The sequence below is a fragment of the Simochromis diagramma genome, unplaced genomic scaffold (genome assembly GCF_900408965.1).
Source record: "Simochromis diagramma unplaced genomic scaffold, fSimDia1.1 OVJJ01000216.1, whole genome shotgun sequence".
NCBI classification, from domain to species: Eukaryota; Metazoa; Chordata; class Actinopteri; order Cichliformes; family Cichlidae; genus Simochromis; species Simochromis diagramma.
The window spans coordinates 15059857-15079922 of record NW_024386883.1 but is presented as its reverse complement, the minus strand read 5'-3'; the positions used below and the strand labels follow the sequence as shown (position 1 = coordinate 15079922).

At 40.9% G+C, this 20066-nt stretch overlaps 1 protein-coding gene across 8 annotated transcripts in view; it reads left to right on the top strand.

Moving 5' to 3' along the window:
- Positions 1 to 20066, top strand: part of gria4b (glutamate receptor, ionotropic, AMPA 4b) — a 170426-nt gene that overhangs the window by 11558 nt on the left and 138802 nt on the right. For 2 of the 8 annotated variants that reach the window (XR_005695916.1, XM_040032445.1), the window contains exons 1-2: positions 1789 to 2611; positions 7459 to 7617. Coding sequence is in view for 5 of the 8 variants with exons in the window: in XM_040032445.1 (XP_039888379.1) it covers positions 2521 to 2611; positions 7459 to 7617 (250 nt within the window). In the remaining 3 variants the exon portion in view is untranslated. Of the gene's footprint in view, positions 1 to 899; positions 906 to 1787; positions 2612 to 7458; positions 7618 to 20066 lie in introns of those variants that run through there. The other 6 variants (XM_040032448.1, XM_040032449.1, XR_005695917.1 and 3 more) reach the window with 5 other exon arrangements.

Sequence of the window (20066 nt, the reverse complement as noted above, 5' to 3'; positions counted from 1 at the left end):
ATGTAATGTAGAGGTATGTAGTTTTTGTGATTTTATCTTTTAGGGTAAGCACATCGAGTTTACATGTAAAACGACATTAATGCAAGCATTCCGGAGAAGGAAAGAGAGCAATGAGGAAGACGAGAACATAAATGGACACACCAAAATCTCTTTAAAAATAACCATAATCACATACCAATCCATTTTTTTAAAAGGTATACACAGCAAAGTTACCTCGGCTTTGAAAATGTCATCACAGTGCAATCCTCCTCTGTGTTCACTGTAAAATATTTCCTACAAAAAAAAAACTAGAGTATACAAAACAATAAAAGACTTTTATCTAGAAATTGTGAAGTCTATTGCCTGAAAACAGTGAGATAACAGCATTTACATCTACTGCATTGGCTAAAAATGAAAATCTGTGCTTTTACATCTGGGTTGTATTCCAAACTCTATGCCTTTTTAAAAAGTCATCCCAGACCTCACATTGTCCTCCTCTTCCTGTTCTTTGAGCAGACATTCATTCTTGACCTTGAGGAAAAACAGACAGGCAGTATTTACTCGATCAGTCTGCAAATCATTTTTTGATTAATCAATAAACCATTTTGTGTATAAAATGTCAAAGCAGTTAAAAAGGAAAATGCCTGCAAAACCCATTACTCATAGATTTTCATTAGCGATAGATGCCGTCATACATCTTGTTTTATCCAAACAGTGGCACAAATGTTCAGTTCAATGTAACAAAACATCAATTATTTTGATTTGAGAGGTTGAATCATATTCAAGAAAATGACTGGGATGATTATTTAATCATGATTAAATATATTAGTTTAGTTGAATTATCTATTGAGGCTTAATGGTCTGCTTTTAAACTCGCTGCTCTTCATCGGGACCTGGCTCAGCTTTCTGTTGCTTGTGAGTCAGATGTATAATCTTTTAAAATGTCTTAAATACTGGTTTGGTTTTCTGTGGCAAGGTTGGCTTTATTTGGCTCCAGTATTACAGCATTATCTTGTGATGACACGCAATAATAGGCTCATCTTGTAAAGATACAGTCGTTTTTTTAATCATACATTTCTGTCGATGATGAATGTAAAAAAGAAAAAGATAAGAAAAGATGTTGTGTTTTGTTGTTGTGGGGGGTTAGATTTGTTGGAAAGCGCTCAGTCTTTCTCACATTCACAAAATCAACTTCCAGGCAATGCTTCCAAAGGGAGCCTTGCACATAATTACTCATTTTTCAGTCGGGTCTTTACCTGCGGCAACTACAAACCTCAAAATCAGCAGAACCTGAACTGAAAGTAGCCTCAGTGTCTCCTAAAGTTCCTGCTTTAGCCGAACCACCCCGAGGAGACCAATGGCTACACTTCCTTAAAGTCTCACTATCACTGGATTTTATTTAATCTTGGAGGATGGCGACAAAACTTCCAAATTAGTTTGCTTAAACTGCACACCCGGGGACTCCACCGCCAGCGGTGCTACTGAAAGTCTGTGTTATTTGGTCAAAGTGACAAAACTTTTAGCTCCTCGCTCCTGCAGCTTGAAGGAATAGTGCAAACTTTAGTGAGACAGGCTGGCGGTGTTCAAACGTTTCCCTCATTTACATTTATTTTAATGTATTTCTTAAGCTTTAAAAAACAATAATTTATTTGTTAATCTGTTGCTGTAGCGGTTTTGTACATGTGCATAAGTAATGTCACATGGTAGCAACCGTTAAAGGGACAGTTTGACTACCTTAAGCGACCCAGCATGAGTTTTTGTTTTTTAAGTTAAGAGGCAGTTCACAGAAAACAAACCCCGCAAATGAATTTGAGCTTGCTCATTAGAATGTTATTAATTGCCGAAATTGGCGCAGCTTATCTTAAATTGCGCCCTAAAGGCTGTGTGCAGAGTGACTGAGAGGACACACCGGGGTTTTGATTAAGTTGATCTGCCCGAGCGAGACGATCTATCCGGGATGATATCCGACAGCGAGGAGCGGGAGAGAAAAACGCTGTCAGACATCCATCTTCGCAGCCACTCGCAGCGGTTCTGGAAGTTTTGGTGTTAAAGGAGCTGCGGGGACTTTCTCCGCCGCTCGGTGCTGCTGAGCGGGCTGACTGACTGACTGACTGACGCCCCTCCTGCCTGTCTGCCCGGGTCGGCTAAAAAGGCGCATGTGTGTTCTTGCTGTGATGTGAGTTGAGCCGCATCCAGACGCACTGACCGCCGCTGGCTGATGCCCACCCCCCTCAACAACACCACCACCACCTCCACCCCTCGTCCTCCCTCCCTCCTCTTCTTGGTGGTGTGCGCAAAATCTCCAGCGCCGGACGGACGGACGCAGTTTGACGGCACAAACCAGCGGCACTGCGGGGGGAATATCCAAGAAAAAAAAAGCCACCCAAAGCAGACATGGATATTTAACCGGCATTTGATTTCATCTCCCTTTTTTAATCTCTTTGTTTTTTGTTTTTTGTTTTCCCTTGTGATGTTGGCTTTGCACCGGGGGTGTTAATTAAACCTGCTCGATGTCTTTAATCAGTTTATAACCTGAACAAAATGAGGATTTCTTCTCGCGATTTGATTCTGTTGATGTTCTCGGGTTTTTGGGGACTGGCAATGGGTGCTTTCCCGAGCAGCGTTCAGATCGGTAAGTGTGAGCGTTTTATGGTAGATCCAAGCACAAAATAAAACCAGTCAATGAATCTGTGGACGTCCTGCCTGCTGCCTCTGACCTGCCGTTTAGCACCCCGGCACTGGTCAAAGTGGGGATTGCGGATTTTCCCCCCATAGCCTTATTTTTATTATTTTAATTGTCTTTAAAACATGACCATAAAGACGGGGTCCTGTGCTCTGTCGATGCTGTGCATGCTTCACACACACAAACGCACACACACACACACAGACTCACACACCTAATGCGCTTTGCATGTGTGTGTATCCCGGTGCACTCCGCCACTGCAGCAGATCAGAGCAGCAAAGTCTGTGTGTATTCCCCATGCGGGCTGCCTGTGCATTGACTGCTGTTAACACTCTCGCAGATCCCGCTCCTATAACAAACCGCTGCCACGGGTCCCAAATGCCTTGCAGCTGCACCGTTCCCCCCAAATCTTTTTCCATCAGTTTCACTCTCTCTTTTTCAGCGTCTCTGTGTTTTAAATTTACGTTTCTCACTGACGGATTCACGGTTTTCATTACACTCGCTGGCAGATTTACTGGTTAGATTTAAAAGCAGGGTGCTAGGGGGGAGAAAAAGGAGCCCAACTGTGACCTCCATTTGTTAATCATTGGTTAATCATCACATCCTCAACAAACAGTCATCAGAGAATCAAATAATCTGGTATCCAGGTTTATATTCCAACTGTTTCAAGCTTCATTCTGAAATCTAATATTTGCTTACACTGACTTTCTTTCTTTTTTGCTGGGTTTTACCCTCAGCTGCACCCCAGCTTGTAGATGGAGTTGAGGCACGTCAGATACAAGTCAGGCTGATGAAAAATGACAAGCTGTTCAAATGATTCTCCTTGTCCTTTTATATCAATGTGATACTCCAATCCCCGGGCCACCCAGAGAGGGCAGAGGTCAGGGTCAGTTACAGAGCAGGCACCCCTGGAACTGAGGGCTCTAGAGCTGCGTTGTTTGGGGTTTAAACCTGCGTCTGTGGAACTGCTGTGCCGTCGTGTGAAACATTTAATTTGTTGCTGACGTAAGCGAAACTGGCCTGTGTGGGGGGGTTATTTTACTCATAATTTCCCAGCTATTATAATCGGGCTCTTGGTATTTCTTTAAATTAACTTATTCTCATTATCGCTTGACAAACATCATTGCTGCCAGTTATTTAAAAAACTGTTGATGTAATCCCTGTGTCATCATATTTCTCAGTTTCAGGCCTAGTTGTCCTCTGGGAGTGTAAAAATCCACACCCGCCAGACTACATTTAGCAATTTCTGAATCGCATCAGCCTTCAGAGAGGGCAAACATCTCCCCCGATCAACACTTGTCAGTTTCAAATAATCGTCACCGACGAATCAACACTTATTAGCAGCAGGAAATTTGCTTTGTACACACGCAGGCGACACTGAAACAAGTGGACAAATAGAGTCACGGCCAACATGCTCCACAGTTGCCAACAGATGCAGAGACGTCCTCAGAATTATAAATCCCATTCATCCTTCATTTTCTGACCTGTATTAGTTTTTCGAGGTCTGTCAGCATCCCGTCTTATCATACACTGCATGGCAGCGGAGCATCTTTGATAGGGAGAAATCTGAACCTTATAGATCTTACTCCAAACTAATCTTTATGATGATTAAGCTTCTGGGTTTGAACCTGGCTGGTGTCCTTCTGTGTAAACTTTGCGTTTTCTCCATGTTCCCGCTTGTGCTCCGGTTTCCTCCCACAGTCCGAAGACATGTGTGTTAGGTTAACTGGTGATTCTAAATTGACTGTAGGTGTGAATGCTTGTCTGTCTCTCTGCATTAGTCCTGCGATAGACTGCAGTCCTTTCCAAAGTGTTCCCAGCCTGTTGCCCTGTGGCAGCTGGGATAGATGGTTAATAAAGTGGATGAATGGATGACAAAATTTAGATTCTGTGCATTCGAAGCATGCAAATTTAAATCCGCTACAAAAGCGAGCCATGATTTTGAGAAATAATTCTCCATGCAATAATAGAAGTTACTATCTCACATTAAGGCTCCAGCTGCACCTGCTACTGGAACATTTCATGTGTATCTGGATGTCTTTTGGGTAAGGAGTAGCACACATTAATGCCGGTGTGAATGCACACAGAACGTGCTGTAACCAGGTCAGCCAAACCACAACACTTTAAAAGCCTAACCAGGGACATGGACTGCACACTAGCTGTGGCTAAAAGTCAAGTATGTATTGCACTCATGGTGTTTTACTTGAATGGAGCAGTGTTAACATGAATCACCCCTGTAAACTGAACTATACAGGAACATATATATATATCAGGATCTGCTCCCTGACAGGTCTACGCCAAGTATGAATGCAAACTGTAAAGGTTGAATAATCTTTTCAGATTAAAGGCCACTTAAAGCTTAAAGCTGATCAGTGGGGTTGCCAAGCTATTACTCCTGTTATTGATTATTCACAATAAGGAATGTAAGCCTAATTAGCAAGACTATAGGAAGAGGAGATGACACCAGCTGTTTCCTTTTTGATACTATTCTACATAGAAATTTAGAAAAAGATAACATGGAATACTTACACGAGCACACTAAGTAGCTTGGATTAAATTCAAAGACGTGATCAGAAGTCATCCAGGTGGTAATGGGGTCACAAACAAACAGGCACGTTGCAGCCATTTGGGTCTTGTTTTCAGCGAACCATATGTCAGGAAACTTCAAAGTCTGAGGCCCCCGAAGTGTTTGGATCTCATTTTGTGTTGAATCCAGATGAAGGGAATGTCAGAAGTCTAAATAAGCTGGATTTAGGTCAGTGCTTAATTTTATTCTTTTCTATTCAGCAACGGCTGGAAAAGGGATAAATTTCAAGTTAGGAATAAACATAAAACCCATCACAATGGAAATCAGATTAAAATCAAAAGGGGGCTTAGATGACTGGTCTCCACAGAGTGGTAAAATATTCTAAAGTTTACCTTTTAAAGAGGTCAGCCATAAAAAGAACACACTGGCATTTTGCTCTAAATGACATTTACACTGTCTCATCCTAAGAAATATAGCCTTGAGTCAGATTTTGAAATGTGAAACAAACTGCTTCTAACCTAAAAACACTACTGACATTTGCACAGCCGCGAACGGCTTAGTGGAGATCTTTGTATATGAATGAGGCTGTAATACAAGAGGACACGAAACAAAAATCTTATCTCTGATGCCAAACTGATTTATGACACTGGCGCCGCTCTTGCATAGAAAACTGAATGAAAATCCGAGTTGATACAAAAGGATATTTTGTGAATATTATCACCTTCTCTGCTTGCATTAATACGAGACAAAGACGACCTTGCATGTTAAACACACTGAATCCTTGCCACAAAGCCTAGTGGTACCTCAGAGGATCTAAATTTTTTTATCCTTTGCAGGAAGTTGAAGACATTATTTACCAGAGCGATACTGCCCTTTTATTACATTTTACACATTGTGGAGTCAGTTGTGGGAACCTCTTTTATGATAGAGATTTCTCTTTGAAATAAACATCTGTGAAGAGCTAATAAAATTTGCCTTAAATCTTTTTAACCTTTCATGTGAGGTCGTTATCACGAGAAAAAACGTTATTATCTGTTTGTTCTGGTGCGTTATATCACCTGTTTTAAAACCTAAACAAGCTAGTATAGGTCTAATTGTAAAGCTGGTCAGCTACTTATGTGTAGACTGGAAAGACCTCAGGATTAGTTTTGAAAGCTCAGCACCTACGTGACAGGCTGGCACAGTCATGGGTATACATTTGTGGTTTGCAGAGGATAAATCTGTCTTTCTAGACCAGGGGTGGGGAACTCCAGGACACAAGGGCCAGTGTCCTGCAGGTTTTAGATATACATCTGGGTCAACACACCTGAATCACATGATTAGTTCATTGCAGGTCCTCTGGAGAACTTTAAGACACGTTGAGGAAGTAATTTAGCCATTTCAATCAGCTGTGTTTTGGATCAAGGACACATCTAAAACCTGCAGGACACCGGTCCTTGAGGCCTGGAGTTCCCCCACCCCTGTTCTAGACATTTCCTTTACCTCCAATCAAGGTTTGGCTCAAGGTCTCTTGGACTTGTGGATGTTTCAATGTGATGTGTGCATGCTTGCTTAAAAAATTACAAACTAGTTACTTTTTATAATATTGTCATATGCAAATATTCAGCATGTCAAATAAATCACTGATCAACACGTTCAGCTGCCTCGGCAGTGAGTTTCTCTTCCTGCAGACAGACTCCGGCACAGACTTGTGCTTCATTTGGCAGCGATAGTTCTTGCGGTGCTCTCCGTCATTGGTGAGCTTGGCGTAGCAGCACATGGAGAAGTTCTCCACCTGCTGCATATCAATATACCTGCAGATGGACCTTGTGTCCAAACATAGCTGTCCTGAGCATGCTAGTATGCAGACTCTTTATCTCTGTATCTCAGAGCCTTTTTCAGTATCATCATCCTGTTGAGTGTCAGAAACGATAACCACTGTATGGGTTGTTTCCAAAAGCCCCTGAGCCCATGAGAATCCTGCAGGTAGCCCTTAGCTCAGCAGGAGAGGTTTTATTAAACTGTGATCTAAAGATTGAAAACTCTCCCAACAGTTTTGTGGTTTCTTTGAAATCTTATTAACTACAGTGGAGATGGGGCTGAGATAGCAACAAGTTGTACCCCATATGGGTAATATGCCTGGGTACTGACTTGGATTAAATATATTGTCTTTTGTGTTTCTGTGCTGCAGTCAGCAATAACTAATCTGTCTAGAATAGGTTTAAACCTGACGGCGAGATACAGTGGACACGCTCTTCATCGAGCCCTCATGTCTCCTCCCTCTCTTTAGGCGGTCTGTTCATCAGAAACACTGATCAGGAGTACACCGCCTTTCGTTTGGCAATCTTCCTGCACAACACCAGCCCGAACGCCTCGGAAGCCCCGTTCAACCTGGTGCCTCACGTGGACAACATCGAGACGGCCAACAGCTTCGCCGTCACCAACGCCTGTAAGTTCGTCACATGGCTCCAGATTTTGCATTTTTGGGGGGGTTTCTCTGGAAAATGGCAACAAGTGAACAACAGTATGGTATTAGGTATATTGTATATAGTGTTTAATGATGTTTTATTTCAACTGGAGTTTTAAGTTCCCAGTGATCCTGGAACTGTACTCACCAAGTTAAAGCAGTAGGTTCACAGCATTTTTAGAAGTGTTACTTTTCATTGCCGTGACCTGTTTAGGTGGGTAGAAATGCATGTTTTACGTTAATAACAAGGGTAATTAAATGCTCAGAAAACAAAGTGAATGGTGAAATAGATAAAAACGGTTTTCAGACCAGCTTCGGAGTTCAAATTTAAGTATAGCACAGTTGGGTACACACAGATTTCATCTGAAGTAAGAGGGTATTTATTTATATTTTAGCTGGACTTAGCACAGTACTCACCATGTAAAACAAAAGCTATCTTAATGGATAGAGATATAGTGCAATATAGTGAAATTATCCTTTTAAAGATGGGTATTTACTTGATAAACCCTCTGTGTTTGCTTGTGCTGGTAGAGGTTCTATAAATAGTAATGAGGTTAAATTATAGTAATATAAAGAGTGTCATCCCCAAAATGACACATTTTTGGGTTGCGTGTGTCTCTCCAAACAGCTCAGTGCGTGCGTGTGAGGATGTGGCGGCACAGCTGTCTGTGAGTGTCTGCTGGTTCACATCTGATCTAAGCAAAGCCACACATGCCAAAGGGGACAGAAGCTTTACACACAAACAACAATCACTCACACACTCCCATGGTTAGATCTCCTAACAGTAGTAGGCAGTGATTTTTAGTGATGATCCCTGGGGAAGCATCTTCTTTTTTCCCTTTTTCTCACTCTCTCCTCAGCCCGAGTGTGTGTGTGTGTGTGTGTGTGTCTGCAGGGATGGTGGGGGTTCCCGCAAAGACCATAAAACACTTCAGCCTGACGTCTCCTACTATCCGTGGTGTGATCTGGTGTTAAAAAAAATCAATGACTAAATTAAGCAGACAATGAAGTGCTTTTATGTTTGTTTTGGTAATGGAGGGGGTGAATCGTACACGTCTGTGTGTGAGTGTGATGACCAGAGAAGGCTCAGAAATTCTGTGATCAGATAAAGAGAGTTAAATGTTTTGAAACACCCTGAGGTATTTTGTCTTACATTTTAATTTTGCATGATAATTTCAAGCTCCCGTTTCCTCTAAGCTTCTAAATTCCACGGATTTTAATTTTCACATTTGGGTGAACTGGCCCCTGAAAATGACTCCAAATCAGTTAAAAGCGGTCTCTGTTTTCGATATACGCACTGATACATAGTCTGTTCTCACTAAATATCATTTACAAAACCGTCAGAGGCACAGGTTTCTGAGACAATTATGGATGTTTTTGTTTTTTTGCAATGGGATTAGATAACATTATGACAAAATAGCAGTAATACAATGTACTTTTAGCAGTGGGGATGGACAGATTGACAGATGAGGTCAGGCAGGAGTGTCTGCACTATGATGTTCACAGATGACATCTGCAGTGAGAGTAGGGAGCAGTCTGGAGCATGCTCTGGAATAAAAAGGAATGAAAGTCAGTAGAAGTGAGACAGGATACATGTGTGTGAATGAGAGGGAGACCTATGTGTAGATGCATGCATAATGATGGTGTATTAGTTAAAAATCCGGTGTCAACAATCCAAAGCAATGGACAGTGGTCCATTGCTTCTTCACATCAGAGGTGAAGAAGAGAGTGCAGGCAGTGTGGAGTGGGTGGAGACAAGTATCTGAGGTCATTTGTGACAGAAGGACAGCAGCAGGAGTGAAAGTGAAGGTTTACAAGATGGTAGTGAGAGCTGCTGTGATGTGTGGTTTGGAGATGGTGACGTTGACAAAAAGGCAGGAGGCTGTGCTAAAGATGTTCAGATTTTCACTGGGACGAGATTAGAAATGAGTACATCAGAGGGACAGCTCAGGTTGACTGGTCTGGAGACAAAGTAAAGAGGTGGGATAGTTGGTATGTTGGAGGAAAAGAGGAAGACCACAAAGAAGATTCGTGGATGTAGTGAAGGAGGACATGCAGAGGGTTGGTGCAACAGAAGAGGATGCTAAGGATGAGTGAGATGGAGTTGGATAATCTCCTGCTGTGAAAGAAGAAACAGTAGAAGTAGAATTGGACTGTATTAAAGCAAAAAAAGTGTAGAAATTTTGCTACATGGTACTATTTTAGCTCACTGGGTTGTGGCGGTAACCATAAGCCACAGGGCTAAGTGCTCAGGTTTGAGTCGGACCAGATGTTCTTTGCTGTGCATCTTCCTCCACGATCAATCCCCCTCTTCTCTGTGTGGCATCTAATGAAAGTGGAAACCCCCTAATAATAACAACAACAATAGTAATGTATTAAAAAGGAATCTTGACAGACTTGTATTAGTGCTAAACATTAAGCCACTCTTAATTTTATGCCTGAGAAAAGACAATATTTACCCACAGTGACATTTCGAGTTTTTATGTATTATATAATTTGCCAGTAGAGGGACTGAGAGAGGACGCACATTAACTGTAAAATGCAAACTTTATACAAGTCAACTGTTAACTGTTTTCAACAGCACAGACATCAATAAACCAAATAAAGATAAACTACTTGTAACACTCTTAATTGCACGTCTATAAAATAACACTCCTGAACAGCATCCTGGGTGGTGCAAGAAATAATTTTAATAATATTGCTGTGTTATACTGTAAAAGTGCCAGAATCTTAAATAGAATTCCAGCCTGACCCACATGAAAGCTGGTCTTTAACCTGCTGGTTCCCTTGTACAAAGTACAAAGCGCTTCCAACAGTTAGAAGACAAACAAGGTGAGTTACCTGCACCTGCTGTGCGTGACATGTGCAAAGGTGATCTTCATACAATGTCCTGAGAACCTGAAAACATCTGTAGGTTTATCTGTTCTGTACTTCGCTCGTCCTGCTCCACAAATAAACGAGAAGCTCTGCTTTCCTTCTGTAACAGTATATTTTTCAGTTCTCTGTGGAGGATCACTGAAGCCATGCTGACAGAAGCATTAAGCTCAAATACGTTTAAAACTAAAACCAATGCATCCACAAGATTTTGCCTATTAATGAGCTGAAATTACAGAAGATGAAGCTGTATTGATCTCTGTGGGGAAACGAGCTATGCGAGCAGCAGACAGAATACTGCAAGTGAAAATGAAGAGAAGTAGGCACAAGAACTGAATAAGCAAAATAAGCGAATGTAGGTTTGCAGCAGACAATACTGTAATATTTTAAAGCAGTTTGTAGGGATACATAAATATTTTAATAATGTTGTGGGTTTGGTTTAAAAATACTTTAAAAATACTTAAATATATATACACTGTTTAAGTTCAGGATCTAAAGTGAGTAATTTTATGAAATAATACATTCAATAAGTGAAGGAACCTTGTGGATGTAAGAAAAATGTCAGTATTTGGACAAAAGAAGCTGCTCTGAGATAAAAGAGACCAATATTTGTAGAATGTGACATCTTCATTTCAGAAATTCATCCACAGTTTCTTGTATTATTTTACACCATCTTTTGTATCCACTCAGTCAATGACTGCAGTGTGAAGAGAAGCATCTCTTTGAATGAGAATGCAGAAAGAGAAGATTCTTGGACGTATAAAAAAAGGCACGGACGGGAGTAAAGTGTATGAAACTATGGGATTTTCACCTTCACTTTAATGGCTGCACAGTCACAGGAAGTCGGTCTGCAGTCCATTGATTGGCCAAGCCGAATCAGAGCAGAATTACATGAACCAATCAATGGCTCTGATAGCTCAGGGGCAGCGGGGAATCTGAGATCGAACCACATTGCCAGTTTTCACCTCCCGTTTTACATTTCTCAGTGTCTTTATTCCGTTTTTCTTCTCGGCCCCCTTTTTTTTCTCCATTACCAAAGGCCCCGAGATAATGGTTATGAATAGGCAGTGCGACCATGTGGCGTTTAAGGGCATAGCGTACGTTTGGGAAGAGGAGATGAGAGACTGAGCTAATTTGTGAAGAGAGATTAGTCCATTCAGTGGCTCGCTGTGCTGCTGTCAGGAAGGCTGATGGGGATAATTGGTGGGAAGCCGAGGACAAATGTTGTTGTATGTTCCCATTGTCATTGATGATCATTCGGTAGACCCAGACGCTCTGATAAATTCTCCTGCATTTGTTTGATTTACAGTTTAACCTCCTTATTATTCACAGTGGGGTTACTAGTGTTAGTGACAGCCGCTAAAAAATATATCTTTTAATCATTTATACAGCAAAAAAAACGGTAATGTATCAATATCAAGTTAATTGCATCACTGCCGTATAATTATCTTTAACAAATGAAACAAATGGTCAAGACATTTGTTAGACTCTGTGTTGTGGCAGTGGTATCCACAGTCTCCAGCAGCATGAGGATTTATTTGCAGAGCTCAACTCTGTGGAGGAAAGCTGGACCTCTGCCAGCAAATGAGCCTTTGTAGATTACTTGTCAAATACATTCCAGGAAATTTACTAATACGTTTCTTCATGAAACAATAACTAGCTCCTTACACATACACTCACTGGCCACATTGCTCAGATGTTTTGGTCCATATTGACTTTCTAGCTTCACACACTTGCTTCAGATTTGTCAGCTGCACATCCATAATGCAACTCATCCCAAAGGTGCTCTGTTAGACTGAGATCTGATGACTGTGGAATCCATTTGAGTTCAGTGAATCCATTGTAATGTTCAAGAATTGGGTTGGTTTTAGATTTGTGACATAGCTGCTTCCGGCAGGATACACTATCAGATGATGTCATGAAGGGATGGGCGTGGTCAGCAACAATGTTCTGTAGTAGGCTGTGGTGTTTAAATTATGCTCAACTGACACCAAGGTGCCCAACGTGTTCCAAGACAATATCCTCCACCACAACGACCAACCTAAAACACTGCTTTCATGTTGTTTCCACAAAAATTCTGATCCTACTATCTGAGTGTTGCAACAGAAACCAAGACTCATCACACTCAGTGTTGGTCAAGTTGCTTGAAAACAGCAAAAGTTACTAATAGTTACTAATTACTGATTACTTCTCAGTAATCCTGTTACTTTACTGATTACTTTCCAAAGTAATTAGTTACTTTATTACTTTTTAAAAACACGATACACAACCTGAATAATAAAGCAATAGACCTTTCAGCCCAATTCTATTTTTTCTGCATAATCAATCATATAAAATGTAATCAAATGAAAAAAGTCTCTTTTTAAAACTTGTTTTAAACGTTTAACTTTATGAACATTGCATTAAGCGAAAATTTAATTATATCCAACAGTCTTTGACTTGAATAAGTGTGTTTAACATTTAAACCTATTTTCTGTATATTCCAGTATATAGAATAAAATAATTTTTTGTGTTTATACTTACTCTTTCAAATAGATGCAAGTAAAACACAGCAAAAAATAAATAAAATCAAAGATTCAGCGGCACTAAGTCCCGTCGCTCTTCAATCTATTTTTACCTGTTTAGCAGGAGTGGAGCAGGTGGAGGTTTGCCCGATGCTGCAGCGGCCATGTCAGTGGGAGGATCCGGGGGTTTCTCTGTGAATTTTACATTTCCCGTGGCAGCGTGCTGGGCGCTTGCTCAGATTTGAAGTTTAAGTTTTCGCTTTAGAAAGACGTTTTTCTTCCCACGGAGAGTGTACAGAAGACGCTAATGTTTTTGTCGCTTTTTACAGAATCAAACTCAAAGTGATGTCAGTACTTCCGCGCTTTAAACGCTGCATGGTCGTATTCTCTCCCACACTCCATATTATCCATTGTTGATCTGCACACATCTGTTGCTGCCACAGATGTTGCACACTCGTACGTCATTGTCATGAGACACTCTCACAAGCAAAATCACGGTTTAATAACGCAGTAACGCAGTGTACCTACAGGAGAGTAACAGTAATATCTTTTTTTGCAACAGAAATCCCTTACTTTAATTGTTACTTGAAAAAGTAATCGGATTACAGTAATACGTTACTTGTAACACTTTACTGCCCATCTCTGATCAGACCATTCTCTTATTGTCCAGTTTTGAGCCCGTATGAATTATAGCCTCAGTTTCTTGTTCTTAGCTGAAAAGACTGGAAGCCATTGTGGTCTTCTGTTGCTGTAACCCATCTGCTTCAAGGTTTGACACTTTTCTATGAAGGGCATCTTTTCTATGGTAATCTGTACAAACACTGAAAAAATATCTCTATCTATCTATCTATAAAAAAAAAAAACTATAGCGACCTTTCTGGATGGGCCTGAGCCTCAATGAGCCGCCTATAACCTGGTGTGTTTTTGGTAAACCACCTTTAAGTGTGAAAAATCCTGTTGTTAAATGTGTGGGAAGGATGGAAGTACAATGCCAAAGCAACAGACTGCCTGATTTATTATAAAGCACTGAGCCAGCATGATCATTTCATGGCTCCCTGCCTTGTTGTCACAGTGCCACCCCTGGTCATGTGTTAAAGTTCAGGACAGTCAGTTGCTCCGTTAGTGTCCCGAGTCCTTGAACCTTAATGGCGTCTAAGCCATTTGTCCCTCTCACACTGAAAGTCAGTAAGAACGTCCAGGTGTTTCTGACAGCAGTCTCTGCACATCATTACTGAGAATAGGTAGAAAACAAAGGCAATGTGACAAATGCAGTTCTTAAGAGGTCGGGATAGTCCATCTGCTTCCAGCACAACAGAGTAGGTTAGAGAAATACGTCACCGAAGAGATTTAGCATCAGAAGTGCTTTGCAGGATTATTTATTAAGCACAGATTTTCCATGAAATGAGGAACTTGAAAGCAAAAGTCTTTTTTGTTGCTGACAAGCTGAGACTGCACTGGAAGAACACCCGGGATTTTATGTAAGGTGACAGTTCAGGTTTGGAATCTTTTATGATTTATTAATATCACAAATTCACTAAAAGCTTCCAGTAAGGAATCTCACAGTTTAAGCTGAGCCAATTATTTATGTTACACAGACTGTACACAAAGATGAACATATTGTGTCAGCCCCAAATCTGCATTCTTTCTTATGGTCAGCAGGGGGCTCTGTGTTTCAAAAATACGCCTATAAAAAAGTCGAGAGGAAATTACCCCTCAGCTAGCTCTCTCTGTGACCTCAGTAAAGACTTTGCTGATGGGTTGATGAACTGATAGACAATCCCCTGGCAACCAAAGCAGTTTCGCAAAAAAAAAAAAACACTAACAGCTGGCCGCAGAATATACATTTTTGCCTAACGAGGACAGTTTATCAGAGCCTTGATACAGTAACTGTGGCAATGTTTACAATAGCTTGAAAGAAAGCGGTTTGTGTCCTGCTGGGTGCTTTGTGTTTTGCATTTAGTTTCATTATATTTCCATTAACTGTTTAGTTTTGGTCACACTGCCTTTTCAACTGTTAATACACCCACCTCTTCACGATATAGAAGTCAATGTAATGCCAAGGAGTCCTGACTGAGTATTTGGAGTGAGACGGGAGATATTAGGAATTTCTGTGCTTTGTCAGATTGGATTTACTTTGAGTAGTTTATAGGTTTTAAAATATTTAAATTTGTGAGTATAATATTATTAGAAAAAGATTTAAATGCTCGGGCCCTGTTGGAAGTTGCTTCATTGAATTAGCAAAATATTGCATAAGTGGCTGTGTGTCTTACTTTAGTGTGTTTTAGTTTAAAACATGAACCTACCAACACTCATATGTATTCCTTTAATAACTTCACGTGCAGATTGTTGGATAGAAGAGTTGGGTGAACTGAGGGGAAAAGGTGAGATTTTTTTTTATGTAGTAGACAGCAGAGTGATTGGGTTTGGATGGAAAAAGGATATTGAATAAATTAACCCCCCAGCAGTGGAGGGCACTATGTAATTGAGGTGCCCAGTTAGAGTGAAAGTGAGTATTAGATCCCTACGTGTGCATTATCAGCTTCAAATTAAATCTAGATTTGGACAGACTCTCACAAGTTCATGTAGAAAATAAAATGAATCAATATGCCTCTGAGCAGCTGCGGAGTCTTCAGCGGTGTGTGCTACCTTTTCATCTGCACTTCATTCGTGCGGCCGATCTTTGTTATGCGTTCCGTGGTAACCTCTTAACCATCAAGCAAGACAAAGGCTTTCAAAGGCGTGTGTGTGGGCGGAAGGGGTTAATATGACCTCCTACATGCTGCCCCTGCCTTTGCCTTCATTGAAACAGTGACATCCTAATCTGCATCGAGTCATTTGTATTCAGCATGGTGCTCTGAGTCACTCCAGATCCAGATAGCAAGCAGCCTCTTCCTCTTATATGCGCTCAAGCTGCGCAGTAGAACCTACATTTTCTCTGCTGCTAACACCTGAACACTTGCTTTCCTTGGCTGTCTTTAAGCATGAAAAAGCTGTCCCATTTGTGTTTTAGGCATGCCTGTACACAATCTGAGTGTGCAGCATGTTAGTCCTATTTAAGTCCGTTATCTCTCCGTCCATGGGCTCTGTTCAGAGGGGCTCTTCTGCACTGTGGTGCTGCCCTTTAAATGGCTGCCTGTGCCCCTCATTTGTCTGAGGATACTTCCGCATGGGTGAAAATATACAGACCTTTCAGCGGTGAACGCTTGTGTGTATGTGTGTGTATTATGGCTGGTGGAGAAAGAAAGGATGTAGAGGAAAAGGGGGGAGGGAGGCTGCTAATGAGAGATTAATGTGGTGAAGTAGGGAGGAAGATGGAGGTTGAAGAGATGAGATGTAGGGGGGTTAAGAAAAGGAGGAGGTGATAGTGAGGAGGGATTTTCACAAGAAGTCTGCTTCTGTAGATCAGAAAGTGAGCAATTTTCATGTCTTTATAAAGTAAAATGACTTCATTGAGCTGTGTTAACATTTAATGTTAGCCTTGTGTTGCTAAATTTAGCCGATGGGCATTATGATGAAAAGTTCCCCCCCTGCACTCTCCGTTCTTGTTGGTGGCAATTTGCAAGGACAACCGATGGAAGAGTTGAATGAAGGACTTGTTAAATAAACAAATAGGTTGGGATATTATGTGCTTATAAATTATCAGCGTGAAACAATAGCTTAGACCTAGAGCTTGAATTATGCTTCGGGGGAAACTTACACCACAACCTATGATTTTAACCCTCTTAACCTCTTAACCCTACGATACCACCTTCCTTTCAACCTGACCTGTACCTCCTGAAAATGTAACTACACATTGGGTCGATACACCCTGCAAAGACTCTGGCATGGAGGGTTACGGCATGGGGTTAAGACAGGTTTCTGGCTATGTCGTAAGTTACAACATAGATTTCCTACTGAAGCATAATTCAGGCATTAGTCACAGAGACCAGTCCCCGCTGCCAACCTGCGGCCACCAGGGAAAAATATATATTGCCTGTTGCAAAGAGGATTCTTTGGTTGCTCTCATGTTGCTTCAGTCCTCTGTAGTTTGCGTTGAAGACACTGATTTGTCTGCAAACACTTGTAAACTACTTGTTGAATACACATTTTTCCTAGAGACCAGTGGTTACTTAGGAGTCGCTGACTGGTCTGAGCTTCAAGAGCTACTCCTCATAGGCTTTCAAGGGGTAAAGAGTTAGTATTTGAATTCAGGTGCTTTAAGTCCCATTGTCACACTACTACCCTTGCAAACATTTGTGAACGAATGGGTCTTTCTAAAACACCAAGTGTATTCAAGTGCTGTAATCCCATAGTTGTAACACGCCAGTTCATGAAAGTTTTGCCATCCTTGATATTTCACGATCAACTTTAAGTGATGTTATTGCAGGCTGGAAGTGGTTATAGTTATAGAGCAGGGTCACCAAGTGCTGGCATTAACATCAGCACATCATCTGTGCACCGGGAGCTTCATGAGGTGTAATGTGTAGGTTGGCCTGCATAGTAATCCAGTAATTTGTTGGGAAACGTTTTTGATTGACGAAGTGTGTTTATGTGGCTGCACATTCAATGTGTGTGCTCTTTCTTTAATACAAGTCACTCCTGATTGGGTTACACTTCTGACATGCCTACCAAACAGGAACTGATACACCTTAAAGCCCAGAAACCACAGCATAGCACTGCACAGTTTTCAATGGAACTACATTTGCTAGTCGGTGGGAATCTCGATAAATGTCTGTAGAGGACTCTTCTTAATTTCATTGTACATGTACAATGACAATACAGGGCTATTCTATTCTATTCTATTCTATTCTACTGTAGCAAAACAATACAAAAAGGAAGAATTAAAGTTAATTATTTACCTAGTTGGATTCTCAAAGGGACATATCATTAAATAAGTTAATTAAAATCAAAAATGTTAACACAGCCGGTGATATTCATCCAGGTACCCAACCCAAGATTGCAACTGGAGAAACTGCACAACCTGTGTAACCCCATCAACCCGTCAACATACTGCAATTTACATTTTGCAAAAGCTTTTTCAAGACACAACAACTTTGTGTAATGCTATGGGCGCATGTGAATGAATTTCATACAGCAGCTTATTTAATCACGTGAAATTGTTAATCTCTCTAGATGAACACACGAATGCAGACAAACACAATCAACATTCTTGCTTACCTAGTTAAGATAATGCAGTGATTACATCAAAACCCTGGTGTCTTTAAATGAAACCAGCTTAAAGTGCCAACTTTTATTCACACAGTTTAAAATGTAATTTCTCTGCAGGTTTCTCCTCATTCAGTTTTGTTCTGCCCCCATCTTATTTACTCCACCTCCCCGCACCCTCCCTCCAAATCTGTGTGCTAGTTATATAAGCGCCCCCCTGAGGTGTGTTTTTGAGTCTGTGCGCTCGTTTGTTAGCAGAGGTCGCACAGGTTGAGTTAGAACTCTGAGGAGACAACGTGCACTGAACAACAGTTAACGGTTAATGTGATCCTTCAGATGCTGTTTGATTCATGAAATCGATAGTTGGCCTGAAGTGTTTTAAACACTGAGGAAAGAAACCGCAGAGCGAGCATCAACGGGCCAACTGGGGAAAAGGAAGGAACTGTTTTTAGGGTTTCCACAAAACAAAAAGATTTCACAAATGTGTCTTTACAGGCAAATTAGCATTAGTACAAAGGTCTAAAATGTTGAAGCTTGTAACAGCTCATATTTCATGCATTCAACAACCTGAGTTGAGTCATGGGGTGTGTATGTGATTATGCAGGACAAGCAGAATTTTATAAAACTTGGAGGAGCAAAGGAAACAAAATCCATGAAATTGTACTGTTGATCTGAACTGAATTCCTTTCTTTCAAAGTGCAAGGGCATTAGCCTTTACTACACTATTATCCTTCTAGCTTTTAAAATGTAATCATCTGAGTGCAAAAAGAAATGTGTTTCTTATTTTTCTTCATAAAGTTGGTCTGTAGACGGCTAAAGAAATCTTTATCAACTCTTCGAAATTGACTTATTACGCTTTCCCTTTATTTCTGCCATTTTATATTAGACTGATGTTAAATCACATCCAAAAATCTCTCGCCTCACCTCGTCCACTCCCTGAGCACACTTCTTAAGCACAAGCGCTCCCTCCTCCTCCCTCTCGTCCTCTGTTTTCATGCCTATTATCTTTCAGTCCCATCAGTCGCACAAACAGACACCACAGTCTATCTGAACCATCAAACAAGCACGCCCATCATCAGGGTTTACTGCATTTAGTGTGTGTAGACATGTTGCACAGATATACTAGAGCAGACAAATGAAGAATGTAAACGCTAGCATCCCGGAAGGAGCTTCAGCTTGACACTGTACTTTTTGTGGCATTAGTTAGCAAACGAACGAATCCGGCATGATGTTGAACATTATCAGCCTTGGGAAGACCAAAAAGCACCCTTTTATTCTTGTTTTCTAGAAGATGTATGCTTTTACAGTGATGGACACTAATGTTAAACAAGGCCAAAGTTTCAAATAATGAGCTGCACAACAGTGTGCAAGTTATTCATGCAGACTGCTCTGAACATTTCCTCTATTTCTTGTTCTGTATGACGTCAGTGAGAGTGCATATCCTTAAATATGCTCATCTCAGGCACACCAAGTCCTGCCTCATGTGCTGTTCAAACTTTCAGCTTGAGAGGGGCAACCAATCAGAAGAATGTTAGCATAAAGGGGGAGGAGCATATGTGCAAGTAATCAGGTGTTACAGTTTCTACAATATTATATCCTCTCATATCCTAGGGATAAAAAAAAATTGTCATCAGACAGTGGCTGTGAGGCTCTGAGCAGACATTCAATTTTTTTATGACAACTTCATATTATCATGCATCAACAACATATTCACGCTTCAGGCAGATTTCAAAGAATTATAAAAGGTATGACTAGTTGTCTGTGGTGCCTTCAACTCTCTCTCTATTATCATAACTTAGGCCCAGTTAACTGTGAATCAAGCAAAGCTGCTCAAATACAATCCAATAATAAAAATATAAAGATGAAAATGAGCACAATAGGTCATCTTAAAAGCACCAAAAACATCTC